At 46.5% G+C, this 24,898-nt stretch overlaps 1 protein-coding gene and 1 long non-coding RNA gene across 4 annotated transcripts in view; one reads left to right on the forward strand and one right to left on the reverse strand.

The window, feature by feature from the left end:
- Window positions 1-7,050, forward strand: part of LOC124962394 (uncharacterized) — a 68,793-nt gene extending 61,743 nt beyond the window's left edge. For all 3 annotated transcript variants that reach the window (XR_007104469.1, XR_007104468.1, XR_007104467.1), the window contains exons 2-4: window positions 1,245-1,417; window positions 3,762-3,956; window positions 6,265-7,050. This is a non-coding gene — a long non-coding RNA (uncharacterized LOC124962394). The remainder of the gene's footprint in view (window positions 1-1,244; window positions 1,418-3,761; window positions 3,957-6,264) is intronic.
- LOC124962391 (flavin-containing monooxygenase 5-like) lies at window positions 60-22,200 on the reverse strand. Its single transcript, XM_047521703.1, is given in 10 exon segments — window positions 60-1,630; window positions 2,683-2,755; window positions 6,606-6,955; window positions 14,654-14,853; window positions 14,932-15,036; window positions 15,038-15,075; window positions 16,381-16,543; window positions 16,865-17,053; window positions 18,327-18,466; window positions 22,142-22,200. Coding segments are annotated over 9 exon segments (1,617 nt in total). The 5' UTR covers window positions 18,462-18,466; window positions 22,142-22,200; the 3' UTR covers window positions 60-1,266.
- Between the last annotated feature and the right edge of the window lie 2,698 nt (window positions 22,201-24,898).

Raw genomic sequence — 24,898 nt, forward strand, 5'->3', positions numbered from 1 at the left:
CACTGATCTACACCGCTGGCCCTTTTTAATTTTATTTTTGAGGTAGGGTTTCACTAAAATGCCCAGGCTGGCCTTGGACCTGCCGTCGTCCTGTCTCGCCTCCCGAGTGGCTGGGATTGCAGGTGTGCACCACCACTCTGGGCTACTCTGTGTGTCTAGAAGTCATTTTGGTTAAACATAGTGTCCTCATCTACAAGAATCCCTAGTAGAAGCTGTGTCTCTTTTTAACACCTAACATGACTATTATTCTTCTTGGAAGTTGGTCTGCTTTTATCTCATAGCCCTATCATTTGCTGATCTAAGCTGTCTTCCTTGGTTTGGCTACTAAAAAATTAAAGTGAAATTTGTGAGCTACCTTTGGCACAGATATAAATCATTACCAAGAAGAAATTCTTTCCTAAAATCCTTTATTTTGAACCTCTCAAGTTTGCAAAAGAGCGGAAGGAATACTATGATGAACTCGTCTCACCTTTTACCTGCAGGCCCCAGCGGTTAGAGCTTTGTCCCTCTTGTGGTCCTCTCCTGTATGCCCCGTGCGAACCCACAACACTTCTTTCTGAATCTTTTGCAAATGACCTGTGGATCTCGCAGCACTTCATCGTGCCAATTCTGCGTACATCTTCCAGTGCAAGCTTGTTTCACGGCATACCCACAAACCCTTGCTGTGTCAGATAATGCTATTGGTAGCTCAGTGAGACCATCTAACCCACAGTGCCTGCTAAACCCCCAGTTGTCCTGGACAGCCTTTTGGCCATCAAGCCTCCTTAGTCTCCACTGAGCAGAGAATTTTCCTAGTCTCTTTAGTGTACTTCTCAAGGACATTGACCTTCCTCGAGCACATGCGATGTCTCGTACTCGTAGCTCTTTCTTCATTTCTCTGATCACTCTTCATGATTACGCAGGAATCAGACATTTTTGGCAAGAACACCAGATAGGTGATCTCACTGCGTCACACTAGCAGCTGCGAAACCTCAGGTTGGTCTCCCACTGCTGTGCTGTCCACCAGTCGGTGATGGTGTTAGCTGTCACGTTTTCCACTGAAGAGGTACTGTCTCCATGTGACACTGGTATGTTTGAGGAGGCGCTCTGGGGTTAGTTGGTTCTGATTTAAATGTGCACATGTGAGCTAGCAGCCTAATGAAACTTTCCCCATATAACCAGTTGGCCCCCATATGTACATATAACTAACTGATTTCCTTTTGACAGAATTCAAATCTAAGTGCCTGGTTCTTCTCTGGTTCCAGGACCATCTGTGTCCACGTGAGCCTAATGATAGATCATCTGCATGATGATGACCACAGAAGCAGAGAGAAAAAGGACCGCGCAGACCCTTGCCACCCACAGCCACCTAGAGGAAGAGGAGCCAGAGGGTTGCAGCACACGCGTCCTCAGGGGCTTGAGGATCCGGTCTCTCTGGGTGAGGATGGCTGCCCGGGCCCCCGTCCACTTGCCGGGCCCCTGCAGGCGGTACTGGTATGGGGTGCAGGGCCCATAGAAAACCTCCTTGGCCAGCTTGGCATCCCAGAGGAGGAGGGAGAACAGGCTGGGCTTGACTCCGAGCTCAGAAGCAATTTCGTCCATGTAGTCGATGTACTGCACTCGATGTGCGTCTCTTGGGCTCTCCATGAACCTGGAATAGGAAGGACGGTGTTGGAAGGCTAGGTCACATTTCTGTCGGTATTATCCCAAGTTTCCAAGGGACTTTATTTCTGTTTATTAATATGCTTTTCTTAAATTTCTTAATACATGTTTCCATGTATTAATTCGAACAGTAATTATGTCCTTGGACACTGAACAGAGTTGGAAACTATTCCAGACTTTTGAAATTAAAAACTATGCTGGTAAGTTATTCTTGGGGTTATGTGATAAAAATTGCAATTAAAGACTATTTTAAAAGTACCAGAACTTTTCGAATTTGGGGGAATGTTATTGTTCAAGAAACACATCATAAAATGTGAATCAGCCATCCAATCAAATGTGTTTTTCAGTCTATATATCAAATCTAAAAACTCCTAAATATCTTTCATAATCAACAAAATGGTAGAGCAAGTTCTGATTCCAAATGAATATACATGAAGCTATAATCAAAATCCAAAAATAATCAGTTAGAAAGTACAAAGGAAATTCATTTCTTTCAGCAATAGAAATATAAACTACCAAGAATAGACTTAAGTAGACAGGAATTGCATTTACATACCCGTTTAGTTTTACGGCCAATAGTCAGGAAATTGTAAGAAAGGTACCTGATCATCCCCAAAGTTCTCCTGAGTGTGCTCTTGAGTATGGGTTTGTTGCAGAGCGCACAGAGTAGGTGTTTACCAGGGTGAAGTGAGCACACATCTTCCTAGGCTACTCTTGATTGCATTTGTGCAGTGTGTGTTTCTACATTCTGAGCTAAGTGGATTTCTCCTGTTTTTCTGACTTTGGTTCTGGCAGGGAGTATAGGCACACTTCCTGCTGTTCTGGTGGTCCTCACTTTGGAGGTCACTCATCGCAGGGACTGGACATTCTGTGAGACTGATGTACCAGGCTGGGCACTTTCTACACCTGTACCCATGCATGATGTCCCAGAGCTAGAATTATCTTAGGGGGTCTTGCTAAGAGCCAGTTGTTCAAAGAGGAAAGGTGAATAGGACCTTCTAACCCTGTTTCCTATTCTTAGCCAGCAATCAGGTTTCTTACTCTCTTGCCATTTTCATTTTCCTTCTGTTGACCTCAGCCATCATGTCGGTCTCTGAGGGTAATTTTTTCAGTCCTAAGAAAAAAGGAGAGAAATTTAAGGAGGGCTGGGGCGACAAGTAACAAAGAGGTTTGGAAAATGAGGAGTTGTGATAATTGGGTCCTGTGGAGCCCATAATCAAAGCCGCAAGTGAAAGATGCCAAGGAAGGGAATTTCCTTCCTTTTGTTCTCAGGTGTCAGGATGGAAGTGAGCTTTCCTTAAGAGACATAGGCTTTTGAGTTGTGCTCAGTCGAAATATACAGTGAAAGTTCTTGAATACTATGAATTCCCACAAACATGTTGCCTTTGGTTCACACATGATACTTGTACAGATTTATGAGCTAAAGTGTGAGGTTTGGATCCATGAATATGTGGGGTAATCAACTCAGGAAGTTAGCATAAGCATCATGTTCATTTTATCGTTTCTTTTAAGGTGGGTACATTCAAGATCTCTCTGCACTACTGTGAGATTCACAGTGTGCTTTGTCAACTGCAGCATCTGTGTGCCACAGAACACCAGCACCTCTTCTCCTATGGTGCTGTAGCCCTTCACCTGGGGACTGTCTCTCCCCTCTCCTCCTGGTCCCCAGCCTCTATGGGATCACCTCTGAGATGCCCCTCATGAGAGATCATTCCACCTGTGTCTTTTTGTATCTGACTTATTTTGCTCAAAAGAATATCCTCTAGGTCCATCCACGTTTTCATAAATGACAGATTTCATGCTTTTCTGTGACTAACATTTGGCTATTTTATATCATATATATCATGTTTGTCATATCTGTATTATATATTATATGCAGTGTTATTTGTGTGTGTATATATATATATATATATATATATATATATATGTTGATGAAGCACATATTCATTATCCCTTCCTCTTGGATGGATGTCCAGATGGATCCCTTATCTTGGCTATTGTAAACAGTGCTCTGATAAACACAGAAGTGCAGGGTCTTTTTGACATATTGATTTCATTTCCTTTAAGGATGTACCCAGTAGTGAGATTGCTGGATCATTTGGATCATTTTTATCTTCCAGAGTTCCTCAAACTCTATTGTGACCTGCCTTAAAAGTCTGTCTGAACAGATCCGTACCTTGAGTTCATATCTTAAAAACAATTCTTCTAAGTCCTCAGAGCCATTGGAAAGTCTCACTTTGTATATGTATCCACAAATATACAGTGATGGAAAATCCCCCGGACAACCGTAGCTGCTGCATTTTATAAGAAAACAGGTAACTAAAAGGAAAGGGGTGTATGTGTGCATGTATGTGGGATGGAGAGAAGACATGAGAAAGTGCAGGTTAGGTCAGGAGGAGACACATGGAATCAAGGGACAGAGTAGGAGAAGCAGGTGCACTGACTTCTTCTGAAGTCAGGGTCACAGGGACAGCTCAGGAGGTTGCTGCTCAGGCTCTGAAACAGAACCACTAAGGCAAGCAGCTCAGGTCCAAGCTAAGTGACACTGAAACAGAACCCACTAAGGCAAACTGCTCAGGCAGTCAGACCCAGGGGTCTGTCGGCTTCTCTCCCACTCACAGTCTGGGCTCCATGCTCCCCCTGCCTTCCACTAAGGGAACCCCCCAGGCATTAGCCTGCAGTCCCACTGTTCCTTTATCTTCACTGCTGGGCCCACCAACTCTTAAGTCTGAGTCTGACTCTGCATCCTGTCTGTTGTGACCAGCACACAAAGTACTGCCTTCCCTCTGCCCTGCTCTGCCAGGAACTGTAAGTAGTAAATCTTTGAACATCATCAGGGACTGAGGGGCCACCCAGGCCTGACTGTCCTGGGATTCCAGACGGGAAACAACACTGGTTCCCAGCACCAGAGCAGCAGTCAGGCGGCATAAACTGGATGCCAGTCAGGTGAGAGCTGCAGGTGTCCGCCATCACGGATGGGTTTCTTGTGTGTGGGACTCCCTGTTCCTTGAATGGACAGCTGGAAGTCCCAGTTAAAAAAGCATCCTCTGAAAGGCAAGCAGTAGATACCATGTCCAGCTCCCATGCACATCCAGGAAGAGCAAGGCTGCTAGCCATAGTGGTTCTGGAACCCCAGTTTACCTGGGCACTCTCCAAACACCCAGGGTCACAGACATTAGCACAGAAGTATGATCTACTCATGAGTACCATGGAATGTCCTACAAACCAGACTTTAGACAACCAAGTGTACGCACATGAGCAGACTGGTGGAACAAAGCCATCTCTCTTTAAAAGTTATTTCACATGTGCACGTACCTTGTGACACATCAGTTTCCTCCTAGGTATATCCCCAAGAGATATAAGTGCTCGATCAAAAGCAGATGTTAGGTTGTTTATGACATCATTGTTTCTAGTCATCCTCAGTGGCCATCTGCATAGCATGGACAAGTTGTAGATATACATGCCCAGATCCATGCATCCAATGGGCAAGCACATGGGATGCTATGTAACAGTGAATACAAATGGCTGTAAATATCATGGTGAGAGAAAGTTCAAACTCAATGGAGTGTTTATCCTATGATGCTATTTATATAAAGGAAAAAAAGAGAAACTGATTTTTGCTATTACAAATAGAGATAATAGTTGCCTTTGGTGATACTGGGGACTCTAGGCTAGTTTGTGTGTGTGTGTGTATGTGTGTGTGTGTGTGTGTGTGCGCGCGTGTGTGTGCACGTGCGTGCACGCATGTGCATGCGTGCGTATTTGTGAAATTTCAACAAGGTGTGCATTCATTATGCACACTTCTGTATGTATATTTTACTAAAATGAGTCTTTTAAAATTTTCGCAAAAAGGGAATTAGATAAAAGTACAGAACTGAAAATACAGTAAGAACCATGTGTGTTCAACCCCTCTCATGGCCACCATGCTGTCCATTGTCCTCCTCTAGCATTCTGCAGGGGGCAATGGTTCGTGGTCATATTGCTAGGCCTGGATTCATGGTGGAAGTCAGCAAGGAAAATACTAGCTAGGAGAAAGAAAAGGAAGATACATGAAAGGAAACCAGATGCCAAAGTTGCAGAGGCTTTTGAATAAGAGGCAAGTGAGTCATTCTGGAAGGTGACCTCACTGAGGGAATAGCCACATGACTTCAGAACATGAGGTGAGATAGAGAAAGTGCCCAGGCCCCCTGGATACATATTCCGGTTTCATGTAGTGAAAAGCAGGCACCCAGCAGCTTCCTGACTCACGTAGCTGGCAAGCCTACGTCTCAGAAGGCAGAGGATCCAGTGAGGGTGGCCATTCTTTGTGCCCATGGCGACCCCTCAGGGAAGATGTGTCCTGAGAAGATGGAATCCTGATCTCTCATTAGAGCACGGGGAAGATAGAGTTATCTGGGGATGTGAGAGAAAGGGCCACGTGTGATTCAGCGGGTTTATCTTGTTCTCAGAAACTACGGTGCCACTCTGCCAAATGGAACCTGATTTGTCTGGTCCCAGTATCATTTTGCTTAGAGGCTTGAACCTGCGTAAGGACTTGGGAAGTGAGCCAGAATGTGAGCCACACACTTGGAGTTTATCTGAAATGTAAAGTGACCTCACTAACTTCCTGTGTTCTGTTCACAGGAGGTTCTCCCTTGCTGGTTTTTTTCCTGGCCAATTGTTTCCTTGATGCTCACCCTTAATTAACTTTCTGCTGGAAAGAACTAAATGAATGGATATCCAGTACTCAAATGCAACCTGATTACGATTTACATGTTTTCTATTTTTATACTTTGGTTACTTTCATTTTCATAGAATTCTTTTAGAAAATAAAAATAAAAATTACAGAGTCCAAAAGTCATCGATTTCTAATGGTGAAATTTCAGGTGCTTTGATAAAAGACATTGAACAGAAGCGCTCTGGGTGCCTTGCCACTCATGCATGATCAGGAGCCCAGCCTGTTCGTGTGGAAGAGCAGTGCATACCTTGGAATACACGCACAACCCATCGGCTCTGGAGTTCGGACGTGGGAATGAGGGCTCCCACTGGCTGGAGGATGCCAATGAAAGCCAGCGTTGGCTTCTCCAGCTGAGGAGGGAAGACGAACTTATACATGGAGTGCTGGCTGTCCAGGATTGCCAAGTCGTCCTCCAAGAAAGGGAAGGAGAAGGTGTATCCTGTGGCAAAGAGGACGACGTCCACGTTCTCTTCAGTGCCATCCTCAAAGATGGCGGATGTCTTGGTGAACTCCTTCACATTTGGTTTCATCAGCACTCTTCCTGTGATTATGCGATTTGGCAGGTCATCACTGAAAGTAGACTGATGGCTGAGAAATCTGCATTACAGGGAGTGTAATATGAAAAAAAAAAGTGTGTATGAATTTTCTTTGTAAAGAAATTGTGGTAAATAAATGCTCTTGATTGCACAACACTATCTCAGTATTTTACACTATTTATTGATATCTCTAGAAAGGTAATACAGTTTGTTGGTTAAGAACTTGATTTCAGACATAGAATTTTGCTTCTGCATTGATCCTGCCACTTACCAGCTGTGCAACCTTAGACAAGGCAGGAAACATTTTATCATCAGTTTCCTAATCTATAAAATTCTAATGGTTCAACAACCAGATCAGATTGTGCTAAGCATGTGATAATAAACATGAACTCTATTTAGGGAATGATATTTTTATCAGGAATAAAATCCTTTGATTTTAACTTATCTATTCATCCTCAGTACCAGATAAGGATTGACACGAGTTTGTCATTGATATTTATCAGTGATCTATAGAGATCATGTCATTAATATTTATCAGTGATCTACAGAGAGCTACTGAATGACTTCAACAGCGAATCTTTGTGAACAGAAAGATGGTGAAAGAGAGAGTCAGCTCTAGTTTGCTCCTCCACAGGATGGAGATAAAACCACAGCTCTTACTCTCCTGGAGGTGAGGGTCTGTGACTGAGCACCGGAAGTTGATGCCACAGATTAAAAACAAACAAAACAAAACAACAACAGAACGTGGTGGCTTCCAGAGACCAGAGAGAGTGATGAAGCAACAGAAGTACAACAGAGCGTGGTGGCTTCCAGAGACCAGAGAGAGTGATGAGGCAGCAGAAGTGGGGTAAGCCAGCTGGTGGCCCTGGCACCTTGGTTGGGGAAAGAAGGTTCTTCTGTGGGGACAAAGGGGAAAGAGAAAGAGTCATGGAGTGGTGTAGAAGGCTGTACCCTGTAGACAGAAGACTTAAACAGGAGTCTGAGTAACTACAGCTTCAGAGAAGGGACCCCTTGCCTCTCTCAGCAAGCCCTCAATTATAGCAGGGAACCATTGTGAGAAGGGTCCTATTGTGGGGACTAAACTCTTGTGGGGACCAGGAAACTCGGCATAATCATATCGTAGGGTCCCTGTGGACACGCGACTGCCCTGACTCTGTAGGTGGCGGCCACAGAGAGTCATGGCTTGGGAAAGTGCCTCCGACACAGGTTGGCTGAGAAGTGTATGCCGGGTGGGGGGGCTGGCTTACGAGGGAAGGGGGCGGAGGGGACCGTGGTTCAGTGATCCTGCCCTCTGTGACATGAGGTGACACGTCACTTATTTTGTGTGGGAGGCCAGGTTGGAAGGTGCTGCGAGTAAAGCTGGCAATCCCAGCACTAAACTCGGTGGACCAGTTGCTCCCTCCACCCTCGGAGGTTCTCTGGGATGTGCTGCAGCTTGACTTGTGTCCATCCTTGGGTGTTCCGTCCACCTTCTCTTGGGAGCAAGTATGCTGCCCAGTGCGAACTACACTCCACCAAACCTGTTCAGTGAGACGGGCTTGCTGTGGCTCTGACATGGGCCATGTCCACAAGTACATAGTCTAAGTCACTGGAGAGAATGTACCCTGGGCGTGGTCAGCATGCCCTTAACATTTTCAGTGAGAAAGGTGCAAATCAGTCTGCTTTCTGCCCAACTTGTTTTATGAGACCTGAGAGGAATTACAGCAAGCAGCAGCTGGGACCCACTGCCTGCCCCACCCCACACCTGGTGAACAACCTTTGGCCACCTGGAGACACGTTTCCAACACCTCAGCCAGGAGATATTTTTTTTTCTGTCTATTCTATTTTTTCATTATTATTTCTCATTTTTTATTGTTACCAGATTTTATTCTTTAAACAAATTTCTCCCTTTTCTTCTTCCTCATTTTTCCCTCTCCTTTTTTATTCTCTTTTTAAATTCATCAATTTTTATTTCTTGTTTTATTATTATTATTTCTTCTTATCTCTCAATCTTTCTTTTTTTTCCCCCTTCCAGGGCTAGGGATTCAATCTAGGGTCTTATACGTACTGGGCAGGTACTTATTCTCTGAGCTACACTCTCAACTCATTGCGAAAAATTAAATACAGCTCCAGTCACAAGCCATTTCTGCTTGAATCCTGGTGCACATTTCTGTTTGAAGAACAGAGGAGATGTAAGCTCCAAGCTATTTCAGGTCCTTTATTGTGTTTGGAATAGCCAATGTCAGAATCACTTTCAATCAACAGAACCAGTTTGAGCAATGCCTATGGAAATCCCCATCACCTAATACAGGCTTCCACACACACTGTAGGTGTAACTACAGATGGCGCACCCCATATCCTCTGTGGTCTTCACCATACCAGTCTGAATTACCAGAGAGGCCCCACTCTTGCAAGAACTACAGAGAAAGTGGGTTCCTCAGGTTCTGATACAGGAGATGTGTTGAAACCCGCAGATTACAGCTAAAGGAACCACATGGAGATTACATTATGAAGCCTAATTGCAACTGAACTAAATCCTACATCAATGTTAAATCTCAGCATAGACATGAAATAAAGTTGGGGATAGAAGGCAGCATGACAGCTTCTAAAGTTTACCATTCTACACTGAAAGTTTCCAAAGATACTGAAGAAGACCAAGTGCTAAATAAGGAATTCAAAAAAATAATTGTTAAAAAGTGCAATTAATTCAAGAGATTACAGAATAATGAATGAATACAAGAGATGAATGAGCAATTCAATAAAGAGATTTTGAAAAAAATTTTGGAAATGAAAAGTTTAATAAGTCAGATACAAACTCAGTTGAAATTCTGACCAATAGATTAAATCAGGAAGAATAATGAATACTAAGGCTTGAAGATAATGGTGATAAATTATCACATTCAGACAGTAATAAAGAGAAAAGGACTGGAACACACACAATCTCTTGGACATCTTTAGAATACCAAGTATATACATAATTGAAATAGACAAGGGAGAAGTATTACAGGCTGCATGCATACAAGTATTAGCAGGAAATTGCCCAAAGCATGGAAGAGACATGGACATACAGGTATAGAATGTGTTTAGAACCCCAAGTAAACAAGACCAGAAAAGAACCTCTTCACAACATATTAAACTGGCAAAAGTACAGAACAAAGCTGAAAGAGAAGCAGCAATTCCCATTAAAAGGTACACCTATCAGAATAACAGCAGATTTCTCAGTAGAAATTATAAAGGTCAGGAGGGCATGGAAGCAATATTTCAAGAAAATAATTGCCCACCTAGATTACTATACTCAGCAGAGGCATCCTTCAGGATTGAAGAAGAAATAAAATCCTAAGATCAGCACAAATTAAGGGAACTCATGACCACTGACCAGCATTACAGAGGGCACTTAAGGAATCCTACACCCAGAAGAGGAAGGACAAGGGGATACAATGATGCCAAGTTCAGGACAAAGGCAGAGTTCCCTGGAAGGACACATGAGCTAAGGAGAATGAATGAAGAATCGAGCACGACTAGTACAGAAAACATCAACTCCAAGATGAATGAGAGAGGAAGAAATGAACATAGAACGTTCAAAGCAGCCAGAAGGAAAGTAATCACAGGATAGGAACAAATATATCTTTCAAAGATAACCCTGAATGGCCTGGGCGTGTGACTCAGTGGTAGAGCACTTCCCTAGCATGAGTGAGGCACTGGGTTTGATCCTTAGCACTACATAAAAATAAAGGTATTGTGTCCATAAATGACTTAAAGAAAAAAAACCCTGAATGTAAATGGTCTTAATTTTCCAATTAAAATATGTGGACTGGGTGATTAGATTAAAAACAAGACCCCCAATGTTTTGTGTGCAAGAAACTCACCTCATCAGCAAAGACCTTCATACCTTGAAAATGGTGGTGATAGAGAATGTTATTCCAAAAAAATGTAATCTAAAAGAAACCAACCATACCATATCTGACAAAACAGACTTTAAGCCAAAACCAGAAGAAAGAAGGGTACTACATATTGATAAGGGGAGCAATTGTAGCAATTATAAATATATACGCACTAAATGTTGGGGCTCCCAATCTTATCAGACAAATACTATTAACACTAAAGGGAGAGACAGGCCCCAAGACACTTAAGAGTGGGGTGAATCCAATACCTCTCTCTCACCAACAGATAGATCATCCAGACCAAAACAATAACAACAACAAAAACCAGCAAAGAAACATCAGAGTTAAATTATACTATAAAAGATTATATTACACTACAGAAGATTCCATCCAACATCAGAATATACATTCTTTTGTCAACGCATGGAACTTTTTCCAAAACAGACTATATATTAGGGCATAAGGGAAGTCTTCTCAAATCTAAAAAGTTGAAACAATTTTGTGTACCTTTTCAAATCATAATGTAATGAAATTAGAAATCAATGGCAAGTGAAACTATAGAAATTTCAGAAACACATGGAGACTGAATAAAATGCTTTTGAATGGGTCATTGAAAGACTCATTTAAAATTTTTAGAACCAAAAGAAAATGAAAACTGTGGGAAACAACAAAGCAGTACAAAGAAGGAGGTTTGAGCCACGAGTGCTACATTTTTAAAAGAAAGTTCTAAAATAAATAACCTAATGAAGCATCTCAAAGTCTTAGAAAAACAAGAACAAACTAAACTCAAAATCAGTAGAAGGAAACAAATCATAAAGATCATGGAAGAAATAAATAGAATAAGGACTAAAGAACAACACAAAGGATCAATGAAACAATTCTTCAAAAAGGTAAACAAAATTGGTCAACCCTTAACTAACTAACCAGAGAGGGAAGACCCTCCACAATAAAATTAGAGGTGAAAAGGGGAGACTACAAAAGGTAACTACTGAACTTCACAGTGTTTTAAGGGATATTTGAGTAATGGTATGCCAATGGAAAATCTAGAAGAGACACACATTTCTGGACACATTTGACCTTCCAAAATTGAACCAAGAGGATATAAAAACTTAAATGATCAATAATGAGCCATGAGATTGAAGCAGTAGTAAAAAGTTTTCTAACAAGAAAGTTGAGAACTAGAGGGATTCTACCAGACTTTTAAAGAACTAATGCCAATGCTCCTCAAAATATTCCATAAATACAAAGGGAAGGAACTCTTCCAAACTCATTCTACCAGACCAGGATTATACTGCTATGAAAATCTGGTAAGCATACTATAACAAAAAGAAAAAGAAAGAGCAAAGTATAGACCAGTATCCTTGTTGAACATAGATGTCCTCAATCAAATGCTGCAAAGTGAATTCAACAGCACATCAAAAAGATCAATCATCACAATCAAGTTGGTTTCCAGGGATGCAAGGCTGGATCAATATATACAAGTATATAAATGTAACAGGGAATAGAAGCTGAGTCAAAAACTAAAGAGTCAACAGATGCAGGGAAAGCCTTAGATAAAATTTAATACGCCTTCAGGATAAAGCCCTGAATAAATTAGGTATGGAAGGATCACACTGCAATGTAACAGACTATATATGACAAGCCATTGCAACATCATGCCAAATAGGGGAAAAGTGAAAGCGTTTCATCTGAAATCAGGAACAAGGCAAGGGTGTCCATTCTCACCACTTATTCAATAGAGTACTTGAAATTTTAGCCACTGAATTTTAGCTAAGAAAAAGAAACACAAGATATACATGGGAAAGGAGGAAGTCACACTGTCATTGTTTGCAGATTATATGATTCTACCCTTCAGGGAAACCCTGGAAAGACTCTTACCCTCCAAAAGACTCTTAGAATTGATAAGCAAAATACAGCAGAGCATCAGGACAAAAAGCAACACATGAAATTCCATAGCTTTTCTATACACCAATAATGAGATCACGGAGAATCAGTGACATTCATAAAAGCCTCAAAACAAATCCTAGGAGTAAACCTAACAAAAAATGAAAGACCTCTACAAAATTACCAAGCACTGAAGAAACAGATTGAAGAAGACTATAGGATGTGAAAAGGTCTCCCATGTTCCTGAACTGAGAGAATGCATCTTGTTAAAGTGGCCCTAATACCCAAAGTGATCTACAGATTCAATGCAGTTCCCATCAGAATACCAGTGACATTATTACAGAACTAGAAAGAACAATCCTAAATTCAAACCAGAGCACAAAAGACCCTGAACAGCCAAAGCAGTCCTGAGCAAAAACATCAAAACTGGATGCATCACAACACCTAAGTTCAAAGTCCCCTACAGAGCTGAATGCCAGTGTCAACTGGCACTATGCAAAATAGCCAAGATATGGAATCAGTGCAGGTGCCTGCCAGTAGATAAATGGACCAAGAAAATATGGTGCATTTGTATAATGGAGTACCACTCAGCCGTAGAGAAGAATGAAATCATATCATTGGCATGTCAGTGGATGGAACTGGAGGACATCATGTTAAGCAGAGTAAGTGGACACAAAAAGATGAGAATTGCATGTTTTCTTTTCATACATGGAGACTGGAAAAAAAAAAAAAAAACAGATGAGGGAAGAGAAAGGAAAGCATGGTGAGAAACAAGATGGGGTGGAAGGGAGGGGAGACCCGGTCAGAGCACAAGCTGTGCCTGTGTGGAACGCCCACAGCGGAATGGACATCTGCAGAATTAATGTGCGTTAATGATAAAAGAAGAAATGGGAATAGATAAAAGAATAAGCATATATGCACATATTCTTTTATATGTATCCTTTTTAAAGAGTATAGATGCTAAACGAACAAAAAAAGAAAAACAAAAAACAGTAAAGACGTGTGTGGCCAAAAACAAAACCCAAAGCCACCATGAAAGAGTGACCCTTGAGGGGAGAGTTGGGCTCAGCGGCAGCCGGCGCTGGGTGACTGTAATGGGAGGCTGAGCTCCGCGTTCAGTCGAAGGGCCTGTTCCTGGGTGTCTTCTGCTATCACTACACACATCTTCTCCATCCTGAAAATACCTGTTTCGAAACTGCAGTCACGCATCCCACATCATGAAACTAGTCATGAGCCACGTGTTTTTTCTTGCAGATACTTGTGAAAACTAATTTGTTTTCACTGCCCCTGCTCAACCCTAGTTTAAGCCTTTATAATCTTTTACCTTGATTACTTTTAAATACAGGAAACTGTGTAGGGAGAGGAGGGGAGAGGACCAAGAATGGAATCCTGGATAGCACCAAGTTCTAAGGGTTGGGCGGGGAAAGGACCAAAGGCCACAGAGGTGGAAGAACCAGGCATGGGCAGCGGGCTGGGAGGGCCGGTCCTGGTCAGACCTGGCTGGGGGGAGAGGCCGCAACCAAGAAGGGGTCTGGGGAAGTCCAGGGGTACTGCATTTCTGGGTGGTAGATCCAGGGTGGCCTGGAAGAGGAGCAGGACAGGGACCAGGGCAGCGAGGAGGGCGAGGGGCGGCTTGGCCTGAGTGGGGCGCTGTCAGTGTGGATGGTGGAACCTTCCTGGTGGACGTTAGCCTGAGGGTTCCGTGAACCTGGTGTAGAACGCAGAGAGTGAACAGATGGGCCGTGGGCGACAGTGAAGAGGAGGAGGGGAGCTTGTAGGGTGGCGAGGCAAAGTGGCAGGGTCTCCTGAGACCAGCACAGAGCCACCTGCTCCCACCCTCCCTCCACGCCTTTCTCTTACACCTGAGTAGATGACCCAGAGCCACCAAAGGAGAGAAAAGTCCTGTCAAGATTTGAATTAGAATGGGCCTTGGAATTCTCACTCTGTGTGTGGGGCGGGGCTCTGCACCAGCTCGCAGCGTCCAGCCCTGGTGGCTCTCCTCCACCCGCGCCTACCTGTGTGCAGCCTGCAGCCCGTAGTTGGCGTGGTTGAACCGTCTGTTCAGCTTATTCTCTGCCCACCTGTTGATCAGGAAGGAGGGCAGCAGTTTCTGGACTGCCCTGTTGTACCGGGTGAAGAGCACGGTGTCCATGGGGTTGCCGTCGTCCCACACCCGGTTCCAAATCCACGCGCCGCGTCTCGTGCTGAGGAAAACCTGCGGAGAAGAAACGCTGCCCAGTAACCATGTTTTTGTTTATCACCCTGATCTCAGAATGAGTGCGAAATGCCAAACCTGTTCAGCAACGCGACTGATCTCGACAGCCACATCTGCTCCAGAGTTCCCGATGCCAATCACAACCACTCTCTTCCCCGCAAAAGTGTCTGGGTGCTTGTACTCCCTGGCTGTGCAGGTATCTGCCCCGGAACTCCTGGATGCCTGTGAGGAACAGCCCAGAGTCCACGTCACCAGCAGAGACGGAAAAGCTATTTGTTTCTAAACTGTTTCTAATTTGTTTCTAAACGGGAGTGAGTGTCACTTAAACCCCTTCTGTGCTGTTGGTCAGTCACTGGAAAATGATAGAATGAGATTAAGGAAGGAACAAAATATCCAAATGCAGTGTCCCTTTGACTGAGACCAAAATCAAGCAGACTAAAGTTTCTCCTTAAAAACCAACTTTAAATTTTTTCACTGTGGTGACTGGCGTCACCTCAGGATGTTATTATCCTTTTCTGATTCTCTACTGACACAAGAAAACTGCTCTTCACTTCCTGTAACACTGGAAAGGAACTCAGAAACACACAAAGAACCTTAGCCAGGACCGCAGAGCAGTGATGCTGGTGAGAGAAGCTGAGGGCAACTTCCAAGATCAGAGTGGTCACCAAATGTTGGGTAGAAATTTCAGTGATGTATTTTATTTGATAGAGCATAATCTAAAAGGTTAATGTATGAACAGTATACAAAGGTACTCATGAGGTGTTTTATGCTTTGCCGTATCTTTACAATCAGTCGTGTATCTCAAACAAATCTATGTCAGTATATGTTAGCTACATTTCAGTAGCTCTGTAGAGACGTGTTTATCAGCTACCCTGCTTATTAGTGCAAGTGTCAATGATTAGTTTCAAAGATTCTGGATGACAAATATGATTATATTCCAGAAATATGACATATGTTGCTACAGGCATATGTTTTACCCTTCTCTTTGAGACCTGCTACCATGGGTGTACTCAGGACCTCCCACATTTCCCTTTTTGTGGACTACCAAGAAGTTCTCCTTATTGATGTCACTGCTTTGGGCTTCCTCCCTGTCAATCAGTCTTCCCACCACCATAGGACAGAATGTTATTAGATGCATGTGTGAACAAGTAGCGGCTCCCCCGTGCCCAAACACACACACACACACACACACACACTGCAGTGGTTGCTCACTGACTCTCACCTACCTCTCCTGCCCACACACCTGCTCCTCCCACAGCAATTGTGTGACCTCCCTGAGATCCTGGCCAGGCCACACTCCACTGCTCACTTACTACTACTTTCTGGAAGGCCAGTCCCCTGCCTTGGTTGCCTGGAGAACTCTGGGCTTCCAGTTCCAAGGCTACTTCTATTACCAGATCTTTCCTGAATGTTCCTCTCTGCATCCCACTCTGCCACGCAGACACTTCTGTGCTGTGCCCGTGATAGCGTGAGCTCTGAGGTTCTTGGAATCCAAAGATGTGTCTCTCACACTCTTCAGTTAAATACCTGCAAACTCCTGTAAGGGCAAATGCTTTTCAGTGTAACGGCCGCTGCAGATCATGACCCCATCGAAGATGTAGGATTTCTGCTTCCCATCAACTTCGACCACAACTCGCCACTGGCCAGAGGATGAAAAGTCAGGGCACCTCCTCACGCTGCACACCTTTGCCTGGGAAGCAAGGGGCAGGCAGCCTTAGTTCTAGAGCACTGCTCCCAGGTCCATTTCCCCAGAGAACTCCGTGTTTTGACAGATAAAGTGGGAGGTAACTTCTCTGTTGGTAGCCCCTGGAACCCCTATTCTCCATCTCATATAATCAAGTGAAAGGTAGTCTTTGGGGACAAATCCTGAGACAGTGGCCCTCGGTGGGGCTGTCAGATAGAAAGGGACCTTGGCTGATGCTGAGAATGAGGAGACAGGATATCTCTTGGAGGACTGTGGGGAACCTGCAGACTGCCTGGACAGGTGCGGAGCAGGGCTCCCATCCCTTACCAGGAACTCGATGTGCTGCATGAGACCAAAGTGCCTGGCGTACATCCTGAGATACTCCATCATTTTGGAATTGTGCATGTAGTTGGGAAAATGGTCGGGAACGGGGTAGTCGCTGAAAGCTGTCATCTCCTTGGAGGTGTTGCAGGTAAGGGATTTGTATATGCCAGCTCGTCCAGAGTCAGGTGTCTCCTGCAGGAAGCAAACCAGCCATGGCCCCCAGGGTTCAGGCACACAGCAGGCAATGTGTGGGGCCATCAGCCTGTGGGGTTGGGACTGCTCTTGGGCTATTGGGTTTGTACAGTAAGCTGAACAGGATGGAGGGAGGGGCTGGAGTCAGCTCATGAAGGGAGATGTGTAGAATCCTGTTCATGGGGATGGACCCTAGGTGGTTCCCTGATCATATCCCAACAGGACACTGTCCGGGCAGATAGAAGACCCCAAAGGGCAAGAGAAGGAGAAGTGGAAAGGGACGTGCCAAGAATGAACTGAAGCAAATTATGTATTTTGCAAGTATGAATATGTCACTAAGACCCCCACTATTATTTATAATATAATGCACTAATAAAAACATTGAAAGTAATAAAAACACAACACAACAAACAAATCCCAGACAAACAAAATAAAAAGAAATGTGAAAAGGAGTGGCAAAGGGAGTTTTCCAAAGAGAAATTCAGCCTCATGGCTAGAGGAACATGGATTAGGAGGAGGCCCTGGAAATAAGCATCACACGACATGGGAGGAAACGGTCATGAAAATGTGCTGTGTCCTAACTCATGAGCTGACTGAGCAGGTGAAGTCAGGCCAGCGCCACGATCACTGCAGACGACGGTGGATGCCTTGGAAGCCTCCTGTAACAAGGGTGACGTCTCCCTGTTGTTTAGAAACACTCACTACTGGCCCTTCAGGACAGGTCCATGTGTGAATGGTGTCAGTCTACCTGTAACAAGGGTGACGTCTCCCTGCTGTCCAGCAGCACTCACTGCCTGTCCATCAGGGACGGGTCCATGTGTGAATGGTGTCAGTCTACCTGTAACAAGGGTGAAGTCTCCCTGCTGTTTAGAAACACTCACTGCCTGTCCATCAGTACAGGTCCATGAGTGAATGCACTGCTTTAAACTTCAACAAGGCAGCCCACAGAGCAGCTTGGAGGTGACCCGTGGTCTGGAGGCAAGGGCCACGGTCAGCATGCAGGTGACCTCCTGGCCTGTCACCAAGTCTGCCAGAGCAGAACATGTCAGTTTTATGTGCAGACAGCCCAGGGGCTCCGTGGAGCTGTCGGGGACCTGAAGGAAACGGGTCCTGCAAGTGCTGGAGAAGTCGTCACTTCATCTCAGAGTAGATATTCCTACTTAGAAAGAAGAGCAAGGAATGAGCAAGGGCGTGGTCAGAGTGAGCAGAGCTGGAGTTCTAGCATCTCTCTTCACAGAGACAACTCACTCCACAAGCAAGTGTGCAGGCTTACCTCGTATCTCCACAGTCCTCCAATGTCACTGCCCTTTTCAAAACACGTGGGCTCCAGTCCCTCCTCCAGGCAGCTCTTAATGGCACCTAAGCCGCAGACCCCGGCGCCAATCACTGCGATTTTTTTTACTTTCATGGTCCCTTAAGTAAAGGAGAATTCTTTAGGTTATCTTGTGATAAAGTCAAGCTCTCTAGTCACGTCAGAGGCCTCTGCATTTTAGGACCCATCATTGGTGGTGAGAGTTTGCTTGCCTCTGGTGTTTGGAAAGCACACACACATCCACACACCCCAGCCCTCTATGTCAGAAGGTTGTGTGTGACCTTCGGCAAATGTAGGTGAAAGCATCTTTGTAAATTGTGTGTCTGCAGATGATAGAGAAAAGGGCTTCTTTCCTGTTCCTTTTTCCTTAAGCAATAGGGTAAAACTACTGACGTGGGTGCTCGGAGTGCCTCAGGGACAACGGGTAACCTAGAGGTGATTCACAGTGCGTGGGGATCCTGTAGCTTACGTGACAACATTGCCCTATTCCAGAGAAGGACGTAGAACCTCCTGAGACTCGGGTGTCTGTGGGGATCCTGCAGCCAGGCCCCCCAGTTCCAAGGGGTGACTGTGTGCTGACCCGACTTTGGTCATATTGTTAGATCATGAAAGATCATATCATTAGATCATCGAATCAAAACAGGTTCCCCCTGATTCAGAACCCTTCGTAATAGAAGCATCACAGATCTTCATCCTCTCTTAAGGATCGGCTTCTTATTCATAAGACCAAGTGGCTGTACGCGGCTTGCCCGTTCAGGGCAGCCCGGGAAGTGCTGGAGGCTGCGGAAATATGCGTCAGGAGGCAGAGCTGGGTCTCTCGTCAAGACAGGAGGGGTCTGTACGCGGCAGTGCTGCGTTTCCAGCCTCCAACTCAGATGAGCAAGTCCAGAAAGGAAAAGAGGAGGGAAACATCGAGTCATCACCTCCCTGTCCCCCACTGGGTCAACTGGGATGTACCTTGGAGCGCTGGTTTGGGGGAGCCGTTATCAGAGAGAGGGAGATACAGAGAGAGCTCTCGCTCCTACTGCCGGCAGCTCTGCTGCCACCAGGCTTCAGGGCTCCTGTGGGCCAGGCTCGCCCCCTCCTGGAGCTTCCCCTCTCCTGGACACCCCTCCATCCGCAGGCCACCATGACACGCAGGCACTGTGCTCTCCTCCCACTCCCTGTCTCCTGCTCGCAGCTGCTCTGGCCCACAAGGTCTTCTCCTGCCACGTGTACCCAGTCCCCTGTTCCTTGAAGCTCGGCTCTGTTATGAGGGAGCGTTGGTGCTCAGACTCGGTCCCCCCTGAGTCTCCTGGCCGAGGTGGTCATCTCAACCTCCTGCATGGCCAGAGTGGGCAATGTCCCATCTAACGTGTCACTTGGTGTCCACTTCTCTGATTGTGCACAGGGCTCTGCACCCGCCGCACCCTTCGTCAGCTGGCTGGTGGAGCTGGGAGGATAGGACGCACCACGTCTGAGTCCTCGCCACAGGGCCACAGGCCGGCAGGGGAGTCGGAGCTAGAAGGGGCTCAGGGCTCCTGGGCCAGGCCCCTCTCACCTCCAGCTCGCTGGGTGGGATTCCTGCTCACGCCCACTTCGGGGAACTTTTGCAGTATGACTTCTGACTTTCCCTGCTTGGGCCCTCATTCACGTCTCAGAGTGGAGAGCCCCGGCTCCTGTGAGGGACAGATGGCCCACTGGGTGACGGCTGGATGGGCTTCAGCCACCCTGGATCCCTGCTCCCTCCCTCTCAGGGCACTCTCTGTCTCTGCTGGGTCCTGATGGGCACTGTGGACATCCGTGCTTCTGAGGCGATGGCCCCTCTGAGGATGTCATCCCAGGCTGCTTCCAAACCCTAGACTCAGGGAGAAGATCCCATTCTGCAGCCCTGCTGAGCGGGAGGCCTGTGCTCGGGGCGTGGAGCCAGTGCTGGGTGTTAATGCCCATTTCCTTCAATGTCCAGATGAGAGAGGCCATTGCTGAGACCTGCGTGTCCATGAGAGTCACGTGTGGCCTTCTTTTCTTTCATGTGTAGTCTGTTTATTTCCCAGTGGCCTCACAGTTCACTTAATGTGGGAAAAACCAAGACTCACCCCGCCTTAAGTTTCACATCCCTTCACGTCTCCAATATCTCCTGTTCACATGCCTCTGTTAGGGCCACGAACGGCCGCCAGAGCCCAGAGTGTTGCTTGTTCTTTCACTTCTGTCCCACAGTTGGCGCGTGCTTGCTATTTTTTCAAGATTCATAAACACCAACTGCAGTAAAAGGTAAGAAGTGCATTTCACATAGGCAGAGATGGTCCAGTGTGCGGGGTGGGGCTCCTGTTCCACGTTTGCGTGCAACGTATTTCCAGATACTTGGGACTGTCAGTCAGTAGTTGGGAAGTGAAGCACCGAGTCCCGGAGGCTGCAGATTTCCATCCTGTCATCTGCTGCAGCGCACATGCTTTCCTTGGTGGCTCTTGCGCAGATTGAAAGTGTCCTTCCTTAGCACCCTGAGTGCAGGTTGTGCTCCTCACCCCCTCTTGGGGCTGACGCCCCCCCCCAGGTAATCTCGGGTCATGGGGAGGCAGCCATCCCTCCTTGGGTGCTGCTGGGACACCTGAGTCCCTGTGCCCACTCAGGAGGTGGCAGTCTCTCTGCTGGGAGTAGATGAGATCCCAGCAGGCACCAGGAGCCAGTGGACCTGATCAGCCGGTGGCAGGGCAGTGTCCCCCGAGCCCTGCCTGGTTTCAGGGGACTTCCTACCTGACTTTCTGATCTTTCCATTTCAGTGTCCCTGCTTCCTGACTCCCTCCATCTTTACTTTCATATTTATATGCACTTTTGATTCAAAAAATGAATATTAAATAACAGTAGCAAGGTAAAGTAGCTGTGGGACATGAAGTAAGTGTGTCCAGAAGAATAAGATCGGAATCACCGAGGAGCATAGGGTGCATTGGGGCAGCTAAGCCTGGGCAGAGATAGATGTGTCACCTGCCAAAAAGCAAGTCTGAAGACGTCATTGCTAGTTTTCCTGATGCGGAGTATGGTTAATTTGCTTCCTGTCTCAACCTGGGACACACTATTTAAAATCAGGGAATGCCTGCCATCCTCCAGTACATTGTTGCTGTTGGAAGAGTGTTTGGAAGCAATGCAGTAGGACGTTAGGAAGGAGATGGAAGCTGGCAGAAGTGGAAGAGACCCAACTTGCTACCCACAGCCTTCTGTTGTCCCAGGGGAAAGGCTGTCCAGGAGGGGCTGGTCCTCTCCTGAGTGGCACCGTGTGCGCTTCTGTCCTGCCCCTCGGCTTGTGGTGCTTGGGGGCCAAGGGCCTGTGCTACAGGAGACAGTCCACCCTCCTTGCTGGCCAGCTGTTTCTGGACTCCCCAGGTGTCCTCCCAACCTCCAGAGGAGGCTGGCCTGGGGTGTCCTTCCCTCCTAGCCCTGTTTTAGACCTACCCGGTCCCTTCGTTCCGGGAGGCAGACTCTTGAGTCCTGCTGGGGGCCCCACCTGCTGCTCTAGTGGGATCGCTGCAGAAGTAGGCAGCCCGTTTCCACATGGTGCTGCAGTCTCTCCTCCAGGAGATCTGCCCCCAGTTTCCCCCTTGGGCTGTCAAGCACAGGCGGAGCCCCTTCAGCAGCCTTGTCAGAAAGACACTCAGAAAGACCAAGCATGGGCTCCTCCCCAAGTGACGCGTTGCTCACCCCACGCCTTAGGTAGGTTTCTCCAGAGGGACAGAACCGCAGCCCATGGGTAAGTGCACAGACAGAGATGCAGACACACGGAGGGCAGTGCAGGGAACGTGGCTCACGTGCTGATGGAGGCCAGGAGTGCCAGGCAGGCCGTCTTCAGGGCTGAGACCCTGTGAGGCTGGTCGTGTGGCTCCGTCCAGGAATGGAGGCTCCAGACCCAGGTGATGATGCACCTCTCTTGAGGCTACAGGGAAGAGCTGGGGCAAGTCCTGGAGTCCTTGGGCTTGTCAGTCTGGTGTTCTGATGTCCAAGGACTGAAGGGCTGCCCAGCTCTGGGACAGGGACAGAACGGGCCTTTCTCTGCCTTTTGTTTTGGTCCTACCTCCCACCCATTGAATTTGACCCGCCCACATTCAGGGTGGCTCCTGAGCACCAGCTCTCAGGCTCCTGAGCACCAACTGATCTCTGGAAACACCATCACAGACACACCTTGCACACCTGGTCCTCCTTATCCTTCTAATCAAATGCTCAATCACCTGCGTTTCCCTCCTGCAGAAGAGGAATGGGCACAGTGTGTACTTTGAGGGAAATTAATGCCTCACTGGTATCTGGGTCTCCATTCATCTTGTCAAGTTGACACCTAAAATTAACTATCATTATTCCACCCTTTGTTAACTTGGCACCCATGCAGATCTCTTCAAACCATAATTAATCTTCACATGAAAATCTCGGACCGGCTGCAATACAACCTGACTTGATAGTCTCCTGCATACAACCTAAAGAGCACTGGTCCCTTTCCAAAAAAGGTGGAAAAGGCCTTGAGTGATGGGTACTGATATCATGGTGTCTTAGACTCAGCTAGTGTGATATGCAATCACAAGTTCCAAAATACATAAAATAAACAAATTGTATTTTACGTAAGTAAATATAAAGTATGAAAACAATTGTAATGTTTGTGTTATCAACATTTATACATATGCACAGATACCAGTAATGAGCACAGCAACAGCATATTTTTAAAAATTTTTTAGCCCAGTACTTATATATAATAGTGGGTTCAATTTTCACATATTCGTAAATTCCTGAGGTGTAGTTTGCTCCATTTCAGTTCACCAGTAAGCAGGAGAACTACCAAGTGCTGCCTTGTCCTTTAGGTCAGAAGATGGGGCTTATGAAGCGATCAGGAAAAAAGTGACTTGTCCAAGCTGAGTGTACCTGGTTTCTCTGAAGCTAAAATCAAAGATATTAACACCATGATTCAGTGGTAAAACTGCACAAGTCTGATGGTTTTGCCTCCTTATAGTATATAGCAGCTGGAAGGTTGCCGGGGCATTCGTGGTTGTGCCAAGATGGCTCCAGTCACGTCAAGCTGAACCCACACACTCCACTCCTTGTCACTGGTTCTTACAGCATCACCATCCCACCCCATTCTGAGATGGGCCCTGATCCTGCCAGGGGTTTAGCATCATGTAGGAGTGTGCTGTGATGCCATTTGCCTGGCTTGTGAACAGAGTCCACAGCAACAGTAGAGCCACATGCACCGAAAGACAGAGCTCTTATCCAGGTGAAAGTAACAAGTGGTGTTTTCCACCAGGAGCCCCAGAAATCAAACCACCAGCTTAGCATCTCTCCTACAGAAGGGACGGGATCAGACGAGTATGACTTTAGGTTGGACAACAGCACAGGTTCCAGGGGAAGAACAAAAGCCTGCAGCTGTGGATGGAAAAGTAAATGTTCAGTAGGGACTTGTAAAGGCAATCCTGGTGGCATTATCACAGCTGTGGTAGCTGGGCCATTTGTGGCAGAATGACCACACGTTTGCTCAGGGATGGGGGTCTATGTGTAATTCCCAGAACTCAGGATGGAATGACAATCTAGACCAAGACTCATTCCAACTGTAGAGCTGTGGTGTATTTCCTAATCCCACTCAGGCATAAGCCATGACTGCAGGTCCAGAGTCCAACAGGATCAATGGGGACCAAGTTATGAGGGCCTGAGACTCCTCCCAGGGTGGCAAGAACTAGCCAGTCTCCAGTGGGAGCAAGCCCCTTGACACCTGCTGTCCCCTCCCTGGTTAACGCTTGCGGTGTGTGAAGGAACAGGGCTTCTGTCCCTGGGTCAGCTCCAGCCAGCTCTGTAGGTGCAGTTGCTCTTTGGGGCAGGAGCTGGAACCCACAGGCATTCCTCAGGCGTTACTGAAATTTGTTAATGCTTCTTCAGGGACTTCAGTCCAGCGTTCAGGGTGGGTTGTCTAATAGAACCTCTATCTGATGCTTTAAAAAAAGAAAATATTGTCTCCACAAACCTGCAGCTGGAGGGTTATGTGGTTAATGAGGGGCCATGACACATCATGGATATGGACCCATTTCTGGGCAGCATGTCCTGTGACATGGTTGCCCTGGTCACTGTCAATCCAACATGTCAATCCATCATTCTTCACTTCTACAACTCTCTGAGCATGACCTTTCGTATAGCTCTCTGTGTGAAAAGATTCCGCATGCCGTGCCACCTGCTCTCCTTTTCTCCCGTCTCTGGCCAGGCTGTAATAGGGATGGGTTGACAGCAGCAGGTCTCCTCAGGTTCCTGTGGACATCGGCATGCCACACGTTTTCAGAGATGGGCACCGCTCTCCTTGCCTTTGTGAGTGCCCAGGCATAGGGGCAGCCATCTGGGGTGGTGAGATGGTTTCATAGAAGACTGAGGCCAACATCCCACAGCTCTGGAGTCAGCAAGCAGTGGGGGCGGACACTGCTGTGAACATGGCGTCTATAGGAGAGCACATGGAGGCTGGTGAAGCAGGCCTCCCCCAGCCCCCCCCAGGTAGCCCGTCACACTGACATGGTGAAGTGTGGTCAATGGCTCTGTGCACCTTTGGG

This window comes from Sciurus carolinensis, chromosome 12 (genome assembly GCF_902686445.1).
Source record: "Sciurus carolinensis chromosome 12, mSciCar1.2, whole genome shotgun sequence".
In the NCBI taxonomy this organism is placed as follows: Eukaryota; Metazoa; Chordata; class Mammalia; order Rodentia; family Sciuridae; genus Sciurus; species Sciurus carolinensis.